At 42.8% G+C, this 19423-nt stretch overlaps 1 protein-coding gene across 1 annotated transcript in view; it reads left to right on the top strand.

Moving 5' to 3' along the window:
* The window catches only part of LOC121869360 (inactive phospholipase C-like protein 1), a 66522-nt gene extending 47374 nt beyond the window's left edge, over positions 1 to 19148 (top strand). The window contains exons 11-21 of the mRNA XM_042370696.1: positions 3549 to 3723; positions 4847 to 5026; positions 5891 to 6069; positions 7302 to 7413; positions 8200 to 8376; positions 12307 to 12404; positions 13320 to 13409; positions 14360 to 14545; positions 16765 to 16839; positions 17923 to 18165; positions 18637 to 19148. Of these exons, the coding sequence (XP_042226630.1) occupies positions 3549 to 3723; positions 4847 to 5026; positions 5891 to 6069; positions 7302 to 7413; positions 8200 to 8376; positions 12307 to 12404; positions 13320 to 13409; positions 14360 to 14545; positions 16765 to 16839; positions 17923 to 18165; positions 18637 to 19008 (1887 nt within the window). The 3' untranslated portion in view covers positions 19009 to 19148. The remainder of the gene's footprint in view (positions 1 to 3548; positions 3724 to 4846; positions 5027 to 5890; positions 6070 to 7301; positions 7414 to 8199; positions 8377 to 12306; positions 12405 to 13319; positions 13410 to 14359; positions 14546 to 16764; positions 16840 to 17922; positions 18166 to 18636) is intronic.
* The last annotated feature ends 275 nt before the right edge of the window (positions 19149 to 19423 follow it).

Here is a 19423-nt window from a genome sequence, read left to right as displayed (position 1 = left end):
CACGAAACTTTCACAGATTAAGCTGGGTATTGGGGTGATTGCAATGGGTCGTAGCTCATTTAAGGATTGTGGGCTGGTTGACTTGAGCACTGGTGACATATATGAAGTCTCCGGTCAGCTGGGCATCTTGCTTGACTGAGGGAAGCATTGATGATGGAGCAGAGGGGCTTAGCTGGTTCCGGGGAGAACTCCTTGTAGAGTTTCAGTGGTAAGTCAATGAGGGTGGTGGAGCGCTTTAACTTCAGTTTGTCCAGATGTTTTGCTACTTCAAATTCTTCTAATGTCAGTGGGAAAGGAGACTGGAGTCAAGCCGGGGGAGCGTCTGGCATATAGTTGCTAAATGGTTGTTGATTGCTCAGCTGCGTCAACATTAGTGAGATGTCTAAGGAATGGGAGGGGGTGTGTCTTATTATTTAGTCCACAGAGTTCTTCAAGCTTACCATACTACTGACTGTTGTTTGTCTGCTTCAGGTGTTGCAACTTGGTTGGGTAGTGAGACTTCTTTGCATTGCGTATTTCGCGGATGACTTGGTTGCGAAGGGACCTGTAGCGGTTGTGGTCATTGAAATAAAAGGCACTATCTCTGCCGCATAAGTCTTTTGATCCGAGGTGTGATCCAGGGCAAGTCAGCTGGGTGTGATCTGACGGACTTCTCGGGAAAGAAGTGGTCGTGAGCTTCCGTGGTGGTGTTGGTATAATTTATCCATTTGGTGTCCACGCCATCCACACTAAGTACTTCAGCCCAGGGATGGTGAACTTTCCACTGCCCCAAGAGACGCACTGCAGAGTCAGTAATCGGCCTATACATAGACAGTCTGTGTATGCAAACAATATACATACAGTCCGTGCATACAAACTATACATAGACAATCTGGGTATACAAACTATACATAAACAGTCTGGTTATACAAACAATATACATACAGGGTAGACAGTCCGAGTATACAAACTACACATAGGCAGTCTGGGTATACAACCAATATACATAGACAGTCCGGGTATACAAACAATGGGAAATAGTAAGTCTATTTAACCCATGATAACTAACAGAGCCACCATGCTTATTTCCTCCTGAGAGAGAACCGATATATCTCTCTTGTTAAATTTTATGTTAAAATGTTTAATATGAATCGTAAAAAGAAGGAAGTGAAGTAATGCGCTATGTGATGTGTTTTATAAGACTACAGTATATGGTCACCTGCCAGCACCCTCCCTCCCTCCCTCCTTCCTTCCCGTTTACATACACACACGTCTCCACCACTCTCTCTAACTCAATACAATACCTCCCCCAAGACGTCCCCTCTAAGCTGAAGGACCTATATGCCTCCTTGTCTCACTTACTACATCCTGCGAGAGGGAGAAGGACCTTGATAGTGAGGAACATTTCGCCTCCTTAGTTTTTAGTTATTTTTTTATTGTAGGATACTAAAAGATCTATCGTCTATGCACTCAATGATGTATTAGCAGTGAGTTAAACAATGACTGGGGGTTGTTATTGGCGTAGGATACCTCATCTTTGCCTCTTAAGGATGTCTGATGTCTAGGATCACAATGTCCCAAGTTGAAAGGATATTTAAGGATATTTAATGTTGAGGAATCCTTTTGTCTCTGGTGTATGGCAGAGTAGATGGGATGACGTGAAGATCAGGCACCGCAGCTTATTCCACCTTTAAGATTAAGCACCCTTATATTGACCAGACACAGTGACCGCCAGACACAGTGACCGCCAGACACAGTGACCGCCAGACACAGTGAACACCGTAACTTGAGGCTTAATGAACGCGTCTATCTATCCCTGTTACGATAAATCTCATCCTCCCCCAAAAAATCTCCTAATTTTACTCCCCCAAGCTCACAATTTAACCCCAAAACTCATAATTTTTCCCCCATAATATTTTACACAGCAAAACTGGAACGGAAAGACCTCGCCCCCATTACGGAATCCCAGAGGCAAATAATAACATTTCGTACCCCCGTCGAGGTGAGGGAGAAATGCGAACAGGAAGGCGGAGGGGAAAGGCGGATAGGAGAGCGGAAAAGCGGATAGGAGGGTGGAAAACGGAGGGAAAAGTGGAGAGGAGAGCGGAAAGGCAGAGAGGAGGAGAGGAATGGTATTGGCTTATCCCGGCAGGTTGTCTCGACCTATGGCGTGTTAGGTGGAGGCTTTGTGATGACCTGCAGGTGAAATCCTGTTAACGTGTTATTGTTCTCGCCTCACCTAGTCACACACACACACACACAGACACACACACACACACACACGCGCGCGCGCGCATATATACTGGTCACAGAAACTGCTATATTCACCATACAGAGTTAAACCCATCGTGCTAAGGGCACTGTGAAATACCTTTGTACTACATGGTTAAAATAATCAAGAGACAGAGAGAGAGAAAGAGGGGGGGAGGGGGTAAAGAGAAAGAGAGAGATTCAGTGACCGAGAGTCAGTGAGTGGTCGCGTCTCGTCTCATCTCGTCCAGTTTAGGGTCTTGAGCCAGGACTCTGAAATATGGACCAGCGAGTCTAAATTCAGACCCCTGGAAACGAGAGAGACACGGTCCGACACGTCCCAGTGAACCTCCAGATGTGGTACCTGTGCATTGTGGGGTCTGCAACGCATTCACAGAACCCGGTAGCTGAGTTGGAATATTGCAAGGTGCGGTCGTGGGAGCCCCTTGACTTCTGGGGTGGGATCTCAAAAGAGGATTCCATTCTATTTATATGTATATTTACAAACGGCAGTCGGATACAGATTTTTATAAGGGGTTCCCGGTCTTTTATAGAGAAGAGGGGGCCATGGAAAGGAATACGGCCAGGGAGGAGGATGGGGCCATGTGGGAGCAGGGAGTCATGGAGGGGGATGGGGCCATGTGGAGGAGGGAGCCATGGAGGAGGATGGGGCCATGTGAGAGGAGGGAGCCATGGAGGAGGATGGGGCCATGGAGGGGGATTGGGCCATGTGAGAGGAGGGAAGCATGGAGGGGAATGGGGCCATGGAGAGGAATGGGGCCATGTGAAGGAGCGGGGCCATGGATGAGCGACTGAGCTACGTTGGGGGATAGGAGGAAGGAGCCATGTAGAAGGAGAGACCATGTAGGAAAAGGGGCCATGTAGGAGGGACTGGGTCATATAAGGGGGACGAGGCCATGTTGGGGGGGTGGACGTGGCCATTGAAGAGGACGTCCACTTTATTAATATCGATTCATCCCTTGCAGAGACTCGTGACCTCAGGTGTATTGTGTTGACTCTCTCTCTCTCTCTCTCTCTCTCTCTCTCTCTCTCTCACAGGTGGATCACAGAACTCCTCTCTCACTATCGTAAGACAAGGAGGTGGATGGTCGTCTATATTTTTCTTCTTGGCTCAACATTTCATTTGCATTCTGAAGACATTTTTGGACAGGTGGCTAAAATGTGCTCCATTTGGTTTCTGTTGCTACTGATGCGTCTTATTTTACTGTGCTCTCTCTCTCTCTCTCTCTCTCTCTCTCTCTCTCTCTCTCACATAAATATCACCACCGTCACTCACATTCATCCTTTGTTCTCGACAGGGCAAGAAGCTACCGAACGAGGACATGGAGGAAGGAGAAGTCTCGGACGAGGACGAAGGAGGCGAGACCAAGAGGAACAACAACCCGAGGAAGATCCGGCTGTGTCGAGAACTGTCCTCGCTTATCTCGCTCCACCGGGCACGCTTCAACGACCTCCACATGACGAGAACCCAGCGTGAGTGTGGAAGAGGAGAGGGAGGGGGAGGGAGAGGGAGAGGAGAAGGAAGAAGGGGAGAGGGTGAGGGAGAGGGGGGAGAAGGAGAGAGTAAGAGGGGAAAGAGAAGTGGAAGGGTAGAGGAAGGAGGTGGAGAGGGAGAAGGAGGAGGAGAGGGTGAGAGGGGAAAGGGAAGAAGGGAGAGAAGAGGAGGAGACACAGAGGGGGTTAAGGAAGGAAAAGAAAGGGGAAAGGAGGAGAAAAAGGGGTAAAGGGAGAAGAAGAGAGAAAAGGGAAAGAATGGAGAAATTAATGAAAGGAGAGGAAGGGAGGAGAGTATTGGCAGGAGATAGAAGGGCTACGAAAGGGAAGGAGAGGGATGGGAATCGGGAGTTGCTGGAATGGGGAGGATGGAAGAGGGTTATTTACAGGAAATAGAAGGGCTGAGAGAGGGAGAGGAAATGTCAATGGGACAGAAAAAAAAGACTTCAACTAATCCATCATTTAAGCTGTGACACATCGATGGATTCTCAAAGTTTGGCGAGTTAAATTGTCTTCCTTTCTAACTGTGGGTGTGAGGCTATTAGAAACTGCCTCCCTTAAGCTGTGAGATATAGCGGAGTGTCACTTAAGCTTCGAGGAAAAGAGGAAGGTCATGTAAGCTGTGAGATATAAAGGAGGGCCACTTAAGCTTCGAGAAATAGAGGAGGGTTAATTAAGCTGTGATATATATATATAGAGGAGAATCAATTAAGCTGCGAGAAATAGAGGAGGTAATGTTGAAAGCATTACATGTTCTTAACGTTTGATTATATTTTCAGATGTTCGAAAGTTAAATCTTTCACCAGAATCTTAAACGTGAGAATAAACTGTACTGTATATAACGGCTTTGTTCACATTACGGCACCATGATCATATTATCCATTGTAACTCCTTGATAGATAGATAGATAGATATATAGTATTTATTCAGGAAAGACTTCCAGGAGAGAGTCGCATATTCTTTGTTTATGTCTTTTTATTTCTACGTTCTATTCCTCCTCTTCCTTTCGTTCTTTTTTCTCTTCTCTATCTCTCCAAAAAGTACAGTTGCTTTCATCTCCAGGTTAAACACTAGATAAAAAGTACCTCTCCTTCCCACATAGAGAATGCAAGCGAGATGTGTAGTTTGAGTGAGTCGTCGGCTGCCAAGATAGCCCATGCCTGCCCCGAGGATCTGGTCAGCCACAACAAGCGCTTCCTTACTCGCGTCTACCCCAACTCTTCCAGGGTCGATTCCTCTAACTACAACCCACAGGACTTCTGGAACGCCGGCTGCCAGATGGGTAAGGTGGTAGGGGTATTGATGGTGGATAGTGGTGGTGTTGTTGCTAGTAGTGGTGGGTAGCGGTGGTGTTGGTAGTATGGTTATTGAAGGTGGTGGTGGTAGTGATGTTGGTGTGGTCGTGGTAGTGCCAGTTGTTCTGATGATACTTGTATTTATACCTCATAGAACTCTCTCTCTCTCTCTCAAGCCATTGGTATTACTGCATGTATTAAAACCTGAAACTTAAACTGTGAACCCAACACCACCAGTAACAATCTGTTTTAATCATTTCTTCCATCTTGCACCTTAAAAAATTACCATAAACTTGTAACTTAGTGGATAACAGTGAACAGTTAGTGGATGAAGAATGTATCGTCGACTCCACTATCTATCATAACTTCTTCATAACTATATATTTTGGATCACTTGAACATAAGCCCCCATTTTACTTTGCCTTAGGATTAACCACTCTTACCTAACCTAACCACTCTCAGGTAGCGTTAGGGAGTTTAATCATCAGGGTTATCTTCACGTGACCTTAATATTTTTTTCACCAATTCCTCTTTAGAAGACACTAGCACCTCCAACTCCCATGGTAAGTGATGCCGTGTTCCTCTCCTCAGTGATGTGGTGTATAAAGTCAGAGTGTGGCGTATTATTTTTTTTTTTTTGAGACGAAAGTGATAAACCATAACACTCAAAGGGTTAAACCAGCGTCTTAAAAAGATTAAACCATTATTTTCGAAGGATTAAGCCATCATGTTCAAAGGGTTAGATCATCGTCCTCAAATATTCTTACAAGTTCCACCTCAGAAAACACCGTGGGACCTCAAAAATTGCTGTGGTTTACAAGAAGGAGTTAACGTTGTGTTCCTCTCCACAGTGGCGCTGAACTTCCAGACACCAGGGCAGATGATGGACGTGTACGAGGGAAGGTTCCGAGCCAACGGGGGGTGCGGCTACCTGTTGAAGCCCGCCGTCATGAGAGAACACATATCTGTCTTCTCAGCTCACTCCAGGGATACAATACCCGGTGTGGCCCCTCAGCTGTTGAAGATAAAGGTGAGGTGATGTTTGTGAAGGAGAAGGTGGTGGTGGCGTGTGAAGGAGAAGGTGGTGGTGGTGTGTGAGAGGTGGTGGTGATGGTGTGTGAGAAGTGGTGGTGATGGTGTGTGAACGGGAAGGTAGTGGTGGTGGTGAGGTGTGAGGAAGGTAGTGGTGGTGGTGAGGTGTGAGGAAGGTACTGGTGATGTGTGAGAGTGGTGGTGGTGGTGAGGTGTGACGGAGGTAGTGGTAATGTGTGTGGGAGGTAGTGGTGGTGTGTGAGGAAGGTGATAGTGAAGTGAGGGAGAGAGATGAAGGAGAGACTGAAAGGGGAGGGAGGTTGTAGAGTGAGATGAGGAAGAGGATCATGAGGTGAGAAGTTAAAATGAGATAGTTGTGAAGGAGAGGAGAGGAGGGAGGGAGGTAGGAAGGGAGAGAGAGAAATAGTAAGGGAGAGAGAGAAGTAGGAAGGGAGAGAAAAGAAGGATGTAGAGAGGGAGCCAAGTATTGGTGTGAGGTCTCCATGAGGTGTCAGTGAGCTGTCAGAACTTATTGTGAAGGATGTCAGTGTTGTCTGTTGCGTTCGAGTTAGTATTCAGTAATTAATTAGTTAAGAATAAGTTGGCCACAATGCTTTCAGGGTTTCCTCCATTGCTGTAGTGAGAAAAGAGGCACATAACTTTTCAAATAAGGACAGAAAAAAAATACTGTTTTCTGAGCTCGTCTGAGATTTTGTTGCATTACAATCCACATTATAAGATTCTTCGAAGTTTATTCTTACAAGAGGCCTCAGGACACACACACACTGCATGAGTCTCTGGATCCTAGTGACTCGTGCAGTGTGTGTGTGTGTGTGTGTGTGTCCTAGAGTCTAGGACAGCGCTGCTCTCAGACCAATCAGTTTTTCTCCTCCAGTGAATGATCAGCGGCATTTAGAGCTTGTGTGTGTTTATTTTGTTTTCATACATGTATCCTCTGAATTCTGACAAATTATAGCCAAAGAGACTTGGTGTATGGACTCTGAATGGTAAATTTGTTTGATCTATCAACCCTGGAAGAGTAACAGCAATTACTTCTACTGCTAACATATAGTCTTAATTGATTACTTGCAGAATTTTAAAATAGTTCTCCGTGAGCCATAGCAGGGTATACTATCATAGTTCTCTCTGAATGCTTAGAGTTTTCCTCTCCCTAATAATTAGAGAGTTTTTGTAATTATTACAAGAGTACTCAGGTGTTCCCTCCTGCAGGTAATCAGTGGACAGTGTCTCCCCAAGCCCCGGGGGTCAACGGCCACAAAGGCCAGCTTCATCGACCCCTATGTCGTGATCCAGGTGTTTGGCATCCCTGCTGACTGCACAGGTGAGCTCCTCCTAGTGTGCACCTTTATTTGCACCTGTCATTAACTCATGGTGATGATGTCATAACTATTTTTGTTAAGTCTTAACGATGTTTTACAAAGTAACAAGGGAGAATTTAACCTTTTTTAATATAATTATTCCTGTCGATAGTATTTATTTATCATATTGTGCAGCTTTCATTTGGAAGATAAAAAAACAATTATGTATACCTACAGTGAAAAACAACTTAGGATTTCTCGACATTTATCTTCTGCTTTACTGTAATTCCTCGACATCCAGATCTTATTACAGCAAACATTATTGCGCTCTTTCTTACAGGGAAAAGACAAAATTTCTGCTATGTTATTCACGGTCAATTATTTGGTTTATTTATTTGAAGGTCGTCTTACACCTTTCACCCATGTGTTGCCTTGTAAGTGTCCAAACTTGACACCTGTAATACAATATTTGCATGAATAAACTCGGCGATATTCGCCTTAACATGCATCATAAATTGATGAGGCATTGTGAAGGCTAAGGAATCTCTCTCTCTCTCTCTCTCTCTCTCTCTCTCTCTCTTTTTTTTACACACACACTACTGGTAGTCTTCAATATACTACCCTTCCTCCTGACTCCCTATCTCTTCCTCAGTCCTTACTGACTTCGTTTCTCTTTCTATTCCTTAACTTACTGGGCGTCATTCAGGTGCTACCATCTCCTTTGTCTCACTCAGTATCTCCTTTTCTCTTCCCCTCCACCATACCTCTACTGTGCATCAATTGACTCCCTTCTTTTCTCACTTCCTCAGAGGCCAAGACCCGTACAGTCAGTAACGACAGCAGCTTCCCGATCTTTGACGAGAGCTTCGAGTTCCTTATCAACCTTCCAGAGTTGGCACTCATCCGCTTTGTGGTCCTGGACGACGAGTTTATCGGAGATGACTTTGTGGGGCAGTGTACCATCCCCTTTGACTGTATTCAGACAGGTGTGTGTGTGTGCGCGTGTGTGTGTAACATAATTTTTCTTTTAATTTTTCAATCAGTAAGTTTCATAAACTATATTAATCAGAACATATATGCCTGATACCTTATTTTCATACTACAATTTACTTTTATTTACTAATATTTTAAAACTACTTGTCATATAGAATAAATAGTCAATTAGTTTCATTATAATCATTACTTTTTGCTAAGAATTCACCAGTTTAGTACAGATTATTTAAATGCCTGAGTATGTTTCCATCTGTTAGAAGAACCTCCTGACATGACCTCTGTAACTCCCTGACCTTATACCCAGAGCCGTCCCTAAGGGGGTGCGGGGCCCCGGGCAATAATTCATCTACTGCGGGGCCTCTTTGCATTCTTAATATATATGTGTGTGTGTGTGTGTGTGTGCACACGCACATGCATGCACACACATACACACATACATACATACATACATACATACATACATACATACATACATACATACATACATACATATAATAGAAGAAAAGGTTAAAATTTATTTTTATAGTTACATACATACATGCTTTTAGCTTTTATCCTCTTCACCACTGATCGGCTCGTTAGCCGCTTGGACGATCGGTCACGTCTCTGTTATGCACTGTTGGCAAGTACTGACATGCACCAGCTCCTGAATGTACCTGAACCTGCTCCAGTGTTGGTCAAGTCTTGTCTTGAAAGAATCTCACACTCGGTGCCGTCACAACACTTTCTGGTAGATTGTTCCAAGAGTTCACAACTCTCACTCCAAAAAAGTTTGCCCTTTGCCCTTGCGGCTTCTTCAATCTTGAGCTGTGACCCCTTGTGGGACGAGCGTCCACCATCTCCAAGTAAGGACACTCGACTGAGTAGTGCCCCTTCAGATGCTTATACACCTCAATTCGGTTGCCCCTTGCCCATCTGTAGTATAAGCTAAGCAAGTTCAGGCGCTCCAATCTCTCAGGGTAGCTGAGGTGCCGAAGTGCAGGCACCAGTCTGGTGGCCCTCCTTTGAACATTTTCAACCAACTGACAGTCCCTAGCATATCTTGAGGACCAGACAGGGTGACAGTACTCCAGATGGGGAAGCACTTTACTCTTGAAGATTGTTACGAGGGACGGACCGTCTAGATATCTGAACGACCTTCTTATAAGACCGAATAATTTATTTGCCTGATTTACCTTCTTCTCACAATGGCCCGAGAACTTCAACTCATTGTCAACATACACACCTAGGTCCTTCTCACATTCAGTCTCAAATAGTGCAGTTTCTTCATCCCGTTGGGACATATGATGCGCCTTCTTATCGTTGGTACGATCCAGGTGCATCCTCTTACACTTCGTGACATTGAATCTCAACAGCCATTTCTTCAACCAGTCTTGGAGCCCACAGAGGTCCTTCTGCAGCTCTTCACAGTCCGCTTGGTTCTTGATTTCCCATAATAACTTGGCATCATCGGCAAACATTTGTATGGAGGAGTATACAACGTCAGGCATGTCATTTATGAAACAAACAAACAACAGCGGGCCCAATACACTGCCCTGTGGTACCCCGCTTGTGACAGGTACGGATGATGATTTCGTACCATTAATCACCGTACACTGCTTGCGGTCATGTAGAAAGTCTTCTATCCACGCTAGGACATTTCCCCAAATTCCGTACCCTTCCAGTTTGATTTTCACCCTTTCGTGGAGTACGCTGTCGAAAGCCTTGGCAAAATCTAGGTAAATATTGTCAATATTACCACCCTGTTCCAGAATATGGGTCCAAATATCCAATACCTTGAGCAATTGTATTAAGCAGGAGCGCCCCAGCATAAAACTGTGTTGGCAATCCTTTACAAGGTTGTTTCGTAGTAGATGTTCCATCGCAGCATCTCTGATAATACTCTCCAGTACTTTACATATTATGCTGGTCAGGCTCACCGGTCTATAGTTGTTCGTGGAGTGACGATCGCCCTTCAAGATAGGACTCACATAAGCCACTTTCCATTCACTGGGGACCTTTTGTTCATTCAGGCATTTACAAAACAGGATCTTCAGGGGCTCGGCAAGCTCGTTGCTCAACTCTCTTAGCACTCTAGGATGCACCATGTCAGGGCCGGGACTCTTATGGACCTTTAGCTTTGACAGTTTATTTCTAATACCCTCTTCTGTGAACACAATGTGGGTCAGTGCTGTGTCGAACCGTCTGTCCTCAAACACAGGAAGGTTAATCGCATCCTCTCTTGTGAACACCGAGGAAAAGAAGCTGTTCAATGCCTCAGCTTTAGCCTGGTCAGAATCTGCGAAACTACCATCTTCAAGCCTCAGGTCTGATACAGGTAGTTCTGCTATAACGCGATAATTGTGTTCTTGTAAAATATCGTGTTATAGAAAATCGCGTAATAGAAATAACAGGGCTTATGGAGAAAATAGGGTTAGGTGCAGATTACTCGAAATCGAAAAAATTTAGTAGTTAGCCTAACACAAAGGATAGCACGGTCTAAATAAATGTTACATTCATATCTAATAATGAAATCATACAGTAAATGTAACACTTTACTTGATGGGGGAGAAGGGTGATTTTGAGGTTGATAAAATCGAGCTTCTCTTCTAGTGTTATATCCTTTCTTTTACGATCATCACCAGGAATTTTATCACCGGAACGCTTCTTGTTGATATTCTTCTTTACTATATTCACAAAATTGGAGAAATAGTAAGCAAAAATCGCGTTATAGCAAACAAGCGTTCGCGTTATACAAATATCGTTCCTAATTCATAAATCGCGTTAGAGCAAATTCGCGTTATCAAAACACGCGTTATAGCAGAAATCACTGTACACCCGACGATAAGTAAGTCCCCTCCCTTTAATTTAATTTTACACCACTTGGACTCTTCAAAAACATCATCTCCCTGTACCCTCGCCTGGCTGGCTCTAAGGTCTTGCCTATTATATATAACCACACCCCTCTTGCAAGTTTCTTGAGAAAGGTTCGTAAATGAGTCATATCCAGCAATACTGAACTCACCTTCCTCTGGGTCAATTCTCCTGTTCTTGTACAACAGTTCAACAACTCCTACAATATCTGGTTGGTGTACCTTCAGTAGTGTTTCAAACTCCTCTCTCTTATCAAGGAACGTGTCAGTATTAAGTATTAGTGTAAATGACATTCAAACTAGAATTTGTTCTTGGTAATGTCTCTGCTCTTAGTAGTAACCCCCCGCCCATTCTCGGTAGCTGCAGCATTTGCTAAGTACACTTTATTTTGCAGGGTGTGGTTAGAAATGTCATTGTTTACATGGCGCTCGCCTCCTTCCGGCTGATAGGCGGAGCTGGTGCCACCTCCCGGGCGGGGGGTAGAGCGGGTGGAGGGTGCGCTGCTGTCCCCCAGCCCTCTGTCGGCACACTTGCTTCCACCACTCTCTCCCTGAATACAACCCATGTACACCCGACCCTGCTCCTCCTCGCCTTCAGTGGTATAATAAAAAACGAGGGCTGTATACGATAGTAAAATAATGTATATCAACAATTTCACAAAACACAAATCACGGACAACTGGAGATTCCGAGTTTCGACAACACTGACAGGTGACCGCTGTCAATGTCCTCACTCCTCTTCAACAGAGAGCACAGTAAATAATAACATTGTTCTCAGTCTGGGTGGTAAAATTGGGTGGCTTAATCTTACCTTTGACCTTATTTCAGCAGATGCATTGCCTAACTGTGCTGGTCACTAATCCTTCAGGTGGTCTCCTGAATCTAGGTGGTAAGGTGAGGTCAGCTTAACACGGTCACTAATTCTGGTGTTGGGTGAGGTAAGTTGCCATAACTTAGGGACGGCTCTGCTTATACCCTTCTGACCTAACCTCCTCACTTCCTGACTACCTGGCTCAATATCCTCCCTTACTGACTAACTGACGACTAAGTGAGGGAGTCTCTTTGCTTCAGGTTACCGCCACGTGCGTCTCCTCTCGAGCATGGGGGAGCCGATGGACACAGCTACTCTCTTTGTGCACGTCTCCATCTCCAACAAGAAGGGCGGAGGGGTGAGTTCTATCTCTTTTTCTCTCTCTCTCTCTCTCTCTCTCTCTCTGAATGGGTAGCTAAATTTGGGCAGCCACAACACACAGAGAACCTTTTACTCTACTATCACCATTTCAGTCTGTGATCCAAACTGGTAATATTTTAAATGTATGCATAGGCCAAGTAAAAATTGCTTCTATTATCTGAACATTCAAGTTATTTAAGTTTAAAAGTGCATACAGATTTAAATACACCCTGTAGTAGGTAAGTGTGGACGTGTGTCTTACAAACATTGGGAAACCTTAAATTTATGATGCTCATATACTGTAGTATGTACAAGTATTACTGCTTTTCACCAAATTATTAGTAATATCTCCATTAGCTGGAATCCCTCTTAGCCGGAACTCTCCGATAGCCAGAATTTAAATTTGCTTGGATTTTTCCGGAAAATTCCAGGTTTGAGAAAATTCTGGGGATTGGGGATTTTTCCGGGTTTGAGAGAGTCATCTTGTTACCCGAAAATCTCATTCCCAGAAGTGCTTTGTACCAGTTATATTGTCCTTCACAACCATCCTCCACCCCCACCACTTGTATCTCACTATTCAACCAGGTTACAGTATTGGTGTCAGTTACTGTGTCTCAAAATTAGCCCCCTCTCCACCTTACTTCACCTGAACATTAACCACCCTAATGATAACCTAGCCTAACATAACTTAACCTTATGTAACCCAGGTAGCATTACAGTGATTGATCATCATGGGAAATAAGCTGGAGGTCAAATCTTCATGAACTATGTTTTTGTTGTTGTTTATTCTTCCAATTTACTCTCATTTATATTTTTAATATACGTATTCAATTTTATTCCTTTACATCTTCTTTGTCATTAATCATTCATCAATTACAGTACCGGTACTCACTTTTTGTTATATTTCCTCCAGAAACCTCAACGTGTAAAGGGCAAGAGATCAGACAAGATCCAAGCAGACATCAAGCCTGTGGGACTGAAGGCTGCTGATGATGTGTTCAAGGTAAACTCACTCTCACTGAATAACAAACTTGGCACTACAGTTCCCGCTAGCTGTGCTCAATTTGGTCACAAGAAGCTAGTCGAATTCAAGCTTCACATAGGTGTAAACATTTAAGATAGATCTCGGAGACCTTATTAATGTGGCAACTATAGTTGTTTTTTTGGGCTGTGTCAAGCTTAGGCAATAAAGAAAATGTTTGTGGACTCGTCCAAGGCTCACTACAAGGAGGAATACAAGTGTGTACTGTACTGTACTAGCAAAATGTAAACATTGCTGTCAGATCAATACTAGACCTTACTAGTACACAAGTAATATGCAATCATAAACTATATCATTTTTTATATACAGGTATTGTGGCACTGTACCTTTGATTTAGTATATTAATACATGTACTGTAGCTCTACCTTAAACTCAGGAATGTAGCCGATTTTAGATAAGTTATGACTGACCCATTAGAGTTGAGAGAAACTGGGAACACTAGCTGGAACCTCCAGATCTATTGTAGGATTTGCTTTCCAGTTTAAAAAAAATTCCAATTTAGGTGCGTGTGTGATGCCGTGTTAACTCAAGGCAAGTACAGTACTGTATGTGGTTATTGAGTTGATGGTTGGCGGAATTTACCAACTGCAGGTGGGACGGTGGAAATTGAGTCCAGTGTAATACCCTTTAATAATGTGAAAAGCTCATAAACGATGATAATGTATGGGGGATCATAAACTTTGGAAGGTTGATATAGAATGATATTCTCCTGTAATTAATTTATGATATCTTAGAGGAGAGGGAAATGTACCTGGGACTGTTCTCTACAATGTCTTAGAACATGCCTTTGAGGACTTTACAAGCCTGGGAGAAGGTATTTTTTGTTGCTATTTCTAATCTCCTGAGTTCCAGATAAATTTTCTTAAGAATGTTCTTGAGGAAGTCCTTTCTCTAGACACTATGAGTTTCAGGAAGCATCAACGGCACTAAATGAAGCAGAGTTTGAGCAGGGGAAGGTGGAGGCCGCCTGGTCGGACTTGCAAGATGAGTGTGGACTAGAGCACACAGTCAACATGAAGCAATGCCTCAAGGTGGCCATCTCCCGCTACTTGGCCACCCCAGAAACCAATCGCTTGTCGATCCAAGAAGAGAAAGGAGTGAGTATTTACTATATTCTCACATCATGTGCTGTGGAGTAGATCTTAAGTTTTCCTAGTCTAAACTTTTTTACTTTTTACTTTTATCCTCTTCACCACTGATCGGCTCGTTAGCCGCTTGGGCGATCGGTCACGTCTCTAGTTACGCACTGTTGGCAAGTACTGGGCATGCACTGGCTCCTGAATGTATCTGAACCTGCTCCAGTGCTTGTCAAATCTGGTCTTGAAAGAGCTTACACTCAGTGCAGTCACAACACTCTGGCAGAATGTTCCAAGAGTTCACAACTCTCACTCCAAAAAAGTTACCCCTCACAGTTTTCTGGGCTTGAGGCTTTTTCAACCTTGACCTGTGACCCCTTGTGGGGTGAGCATCCACCAGCACCAGGTAAGGGCACTCGATTGAGTAGTGCCCCTTGAGATGCTTATACACCTCAATTAGGTCTCCCTTACCCGTCTGTAGTATAGGCTAGGCAATTTCAGGCGCTCTAATCTCTCAGGGAAGCTGAGGTACCATAGTGCAGGCACCAGTCTGGTGGCCCTCCTTTGGACATTTTCAATCAACTGATAGTCGCTACCATATCTCAGTCGACCAGACGGGGTGACAGTACTCCAGACGGGGAAGCACTTTACTCTTGAAGATCGTTACGAGGGACTGACCGTCTAGATCAGTGGTTCCCAAACTTTTTCTGATCATTACCCACTTTTCATATACAGGTAGTTCTGCTATAACGCGATAATTGTGTTCTTGTAAAATATCGTGTTATAGAAAATCGCGTAATAGAAATAACAGGGCTTATGGAGAAAATAGGGTTAGGTGCAGATTACTCGAAATCGAAAAAATTTAGTAGTTAGCCTAACACAAAGGATAGCACAGTCTAAATAAATGATACATTCACATCTAATAATGAAATCATACAGTAAATGTAACACTTTACCTTGAAAAAATATGAATGTAACTTGATGGGGGAGAAGGGTGATTTTGAGGTTGATAACATCGAGCTTCTCTTCAAGTGTTATATCCTTTCTTTTACGATAATCACCGGGAATTCTATCATCAGAACGCTTTTTGGAGATATTCTTCTTTACCATAATCACAGTTAATACCACAAAATTGGAGAAATAGTAAGCAAAAATCGCGTTATAGCAAACAAGCGTTCGCGTTATACAAATATTGTTCCGAATTCATAAATCGCGTTAGAGCAAATTCGCGTTATCAAAACACGCGTTATAGCAGAACTCACTGTATGATCCTTATCCATGGTCCCCCTCTCCCAATCCATATCTCTGGCTGGCTCAGCTGCCGACTGGCTGTTCTAGTGTGGTGGGGCTTGGGATTTTTATGTGTACATAGCCTCAGCTTATGGCCCCCTAAATTTTGCTGTATGGCCCCCCAGGGGGCCATGGCCCCCAGTTTGGGAGCCACTGGTCTAGATATCTGAACGACCTTCTTATAAAACCTAATAATTTAGTTGCCAGATTTACCTTCTTCTCGCAATGGCTCGAGAACTTCAGCTCATTGTCAACATACACACCTAGGTCCTTTTCACATTAAGTCTCAACTAATGCAGTTTCTTCGTCCTGTTGGACATATGATACACCTCCTTAAATCTAAATCTAAACATTCCAATTGAACGTCACATCATTTAGTGCTCTCAGTTCCTATATGTGTTTCGAAGGTTTAGGAAATCTAATCCAAAATACCAGTTCAAGGAGAAACCTAAGTATAAGTACAAGTGCCGGACTCTCCAAATCATGTTAATATAGTAAAGTACCTGGTAAGTCTTTTAACCTAAATACGAAGGAGATTTTTTTTCTTTCTCATGTTTGCCACTTATCAGCTTACTAGCTGTTTGGGCGGTTTATCCTTTGACTTATTGGTGAGAATTATACACGTTACCGCTGTAGCACCATCACCCATTTACAACAGTTAAATCCAGGAATAACATGAAATCCACATCAAGTATAAATTTATGTTTGCAGTGTTTGCATTTTTATGAGAATAGATCAGCAACAGTAGTCATATTTAATGACCCAAAACATTATTTGTGACTATATTCAGTAAGTTGCAGCCAGCTGCTGTATTTCTGGGCTCAAAATAACACTCCATTTCAACTTTTGGAAGTCTGTTGCTGAAGTTAACAACAATAAAGTTTATGTCTGTCACATATCTTTATAAGTACTGTACAGTACAAAGCCTTCATCTTGTGATTTATTTCCAGATCCCATTTTTGAAAAGTTCCTGTCCTGGGCCATTACCATCACATTTACACAAACTGGACATGGCACTAGAAAAAGTGAGTACTGTAAACTTTTAGTGTATGTACCGGTACAGTGCTGTATAGTGTCACACTTCAAAATGGGAAAGTGAGTAAATTATACATATGAGAAACATTCCCCTGAAATATCATCCTGTACTTAATTAATAAACAAATGGCAATGTTTAAAATTACAATACTGTATGTAAAGAGATATAACTGTTATATTTAAAACTCTTAATAAAAAATTCTTGCCTAGAACAAAAATCAGGTATGAAACAATCATTTTTTATTTCTTTAACACTTCTTAGGTAGAAACTGTATCGCAACATTCAATTTGTTAGTTTAATGTTGTAACTTCATCTTGATTAGTGGAAAATAGTGGGGTTTTATTTATAGCGGTGACAGGTGTATGGGCACAATTACATGTTTTTCTTTATTAGAGACAAAAAGAACTTGATCTTAGGATGTATGTGATTGTGTATAATTCTGTTTATTAACTAAAGTTGGGTATAAAGGAGGAAACACTTTGTAGCACATCTTTATAGGCCCTAGCACATTAGACTAGTACTAGTAACTAGGATGTTTAACACTTCTAATACTGTAACTAGGATTAATAAATAATGCTAATGAGACAACTGGCATCCAGGATATATGTCAGGAGTAAATTTGGCAAAATGATATCAACTAAATAGGAAAATTAAAAAGGAACTACAGTATAGTAGGCATCAAGTTTATCCAAGAGATGATTTAATTTATGTTTTGTTCTCATACATATCAGATTATTTAAATGGGTGGTTAGATATAGAAAAAATATTGTATACTATACCAAAATGGCTTGAGTGTTTCTTACCATGTGGCCTGATGTCTTCCATCAAGGTACCGGTAAATCCTAAGTTGTCCTCTCTCTCTCTTTCTCTATCCCTTATTACTGTACTGAAATGCATCCTTTGTAACTTGCAGGTAATCCTGGAAATCCCTCATTACTTTAACTCACTCACAGGGAGTGGTTGAGTAAAGCATAATGAATGGGGAATTTAGGTGTTTCATAAGCATTAATTTCCTAAAATTCCTATGCAGTTGGTATTCTATGTATTATCTACCACAGTGTACATCTTGCAGGTATTAGTGGAGATACACCACTTCTTGACTCATGGAGAGGAACTGAGAGTCTCCCTGGAGTCACGACTCAAGCCTGCCCTGGCTATGTATGACAACCTGGAGTCACTTCTCTCCTCCAATGGCATCAAGGGCAAGAAGGCTAACAGGGCCATGGAGAACTATGCCTGGAATGTGAGGATCATCAGAGGTCAACTGGACAGGATTGTGGCACTCAAAAAGAAGTGTCGGATGGCCATGGAACAGGTGAGGGACATGTGTAGCAAGAGAGTAGGTACAGTAAAAGAATTCTGGAACTTGGAAGTAATTTGATATGTTGCCATAGAAGAGATGATAAAGGTGTAGAAAAGGTACTGGAAAGGGAGAGATAGACATGGAACTGATTGAAAACATAGAACACAAGGATTGTGAGGAGAGGAACAATGAGAAAGATCACTCTCCCAGATACAGCTGTGTACATACAATACCTTGAATACCTTCTTTGATGACTGTGTCTAACTGAATTGTTAACCTCAAGTGGGAGATAAAACTACACTGTTGAGATGTATAAGAACCTTCCACCTGAGGCCATTGGAACATGCACATGGACTCCTTATTGTAGCACTTATCAACATTTCTATTTTGCATTATCTGTGCAATATTTTTCATAGATTTAAAAAAGAGGCATAACTACTGTATTAATACATGAAAGACTGATAGACCTTTTCTTTTCAACAGGTTGAGTCAACCAAGGTAACCCTAGACAGCCTCATCATGCGGGAAAGGTCACCTTCAGTAAGGGAACGCCCTCGCTTGACCTTGGCCAATCGCCATAATACAACAGACAACCTCACCACCTACGGGAGCCTGGGACGCTCCCCCACCACTCCCAGTAGTGAGTGTAAACCCAAGAGCATCCTGAAGAAAAGCAACTCTAACCTTGAGTCCAGCAGTGTCGGGTATGTGAATGAGGAGTACCGTATGTCGCCCAGCACCTCCTCTACTGTAATAGGCGACGATGAAGAGTCCACCGAGTTGCTAAAACCTCCTTTGCTCCACTCATTCAGCTACACCCCAGGCTTCAGCTATGAGCAAAACACTGCCCTGTAGTAACAAGACAGGCTTGTTAGACACTGATTAGTGTGCGTAGTGTGTTGCTGTATGAGCTGTACCCCTTAACTGGTAGTGATGGATGTTGACACTACAACTGTATTGCTAAGAATATAAAAGGATGTTGTGTATTAACTTAACGACTTGTTTGACACTGAATACCTTTCAATATGGATCTGTGTAGTGTGTTGCTGTATCCCGACCTGGTAGTATATGGTGTGATGATACTACAGCTGTAATGCCAAGACCATACAAATTTTAACCATAGAACGAATTTAAATTTTATGGTAAAATGACACCTGTTTTTCAGTAGTAATTCAAACCCTTGTGTAATGATTGAATATTTTAAACTTCACAGGAAATAGAAAAAATATGTACCGTATGTATATGGTTATTTGGTATTTCTTCCAATCAA

Source organism: Homarus americanus, unplaced genomic scaffold, assembly GCF_018991925.1.
Source record: "Homarus americanus isolate GMGI-L3 unplaced genomic scaffold, GMGI_Hamer_2.0 scaffold36734, whole genome shotgun sequence".
NCBI classification, from domain to species: domain Eukaryota; kingdom Metazoa; phylum Arthropoda; class Malacostraca; order Decapoda; family Nephropidae; genus Homarus; species Homarus americanus.
Note: the sequence above shows the minus strand (reverse complement) of the source record. Positions and strands in the feature narration are given on the sequence as shown.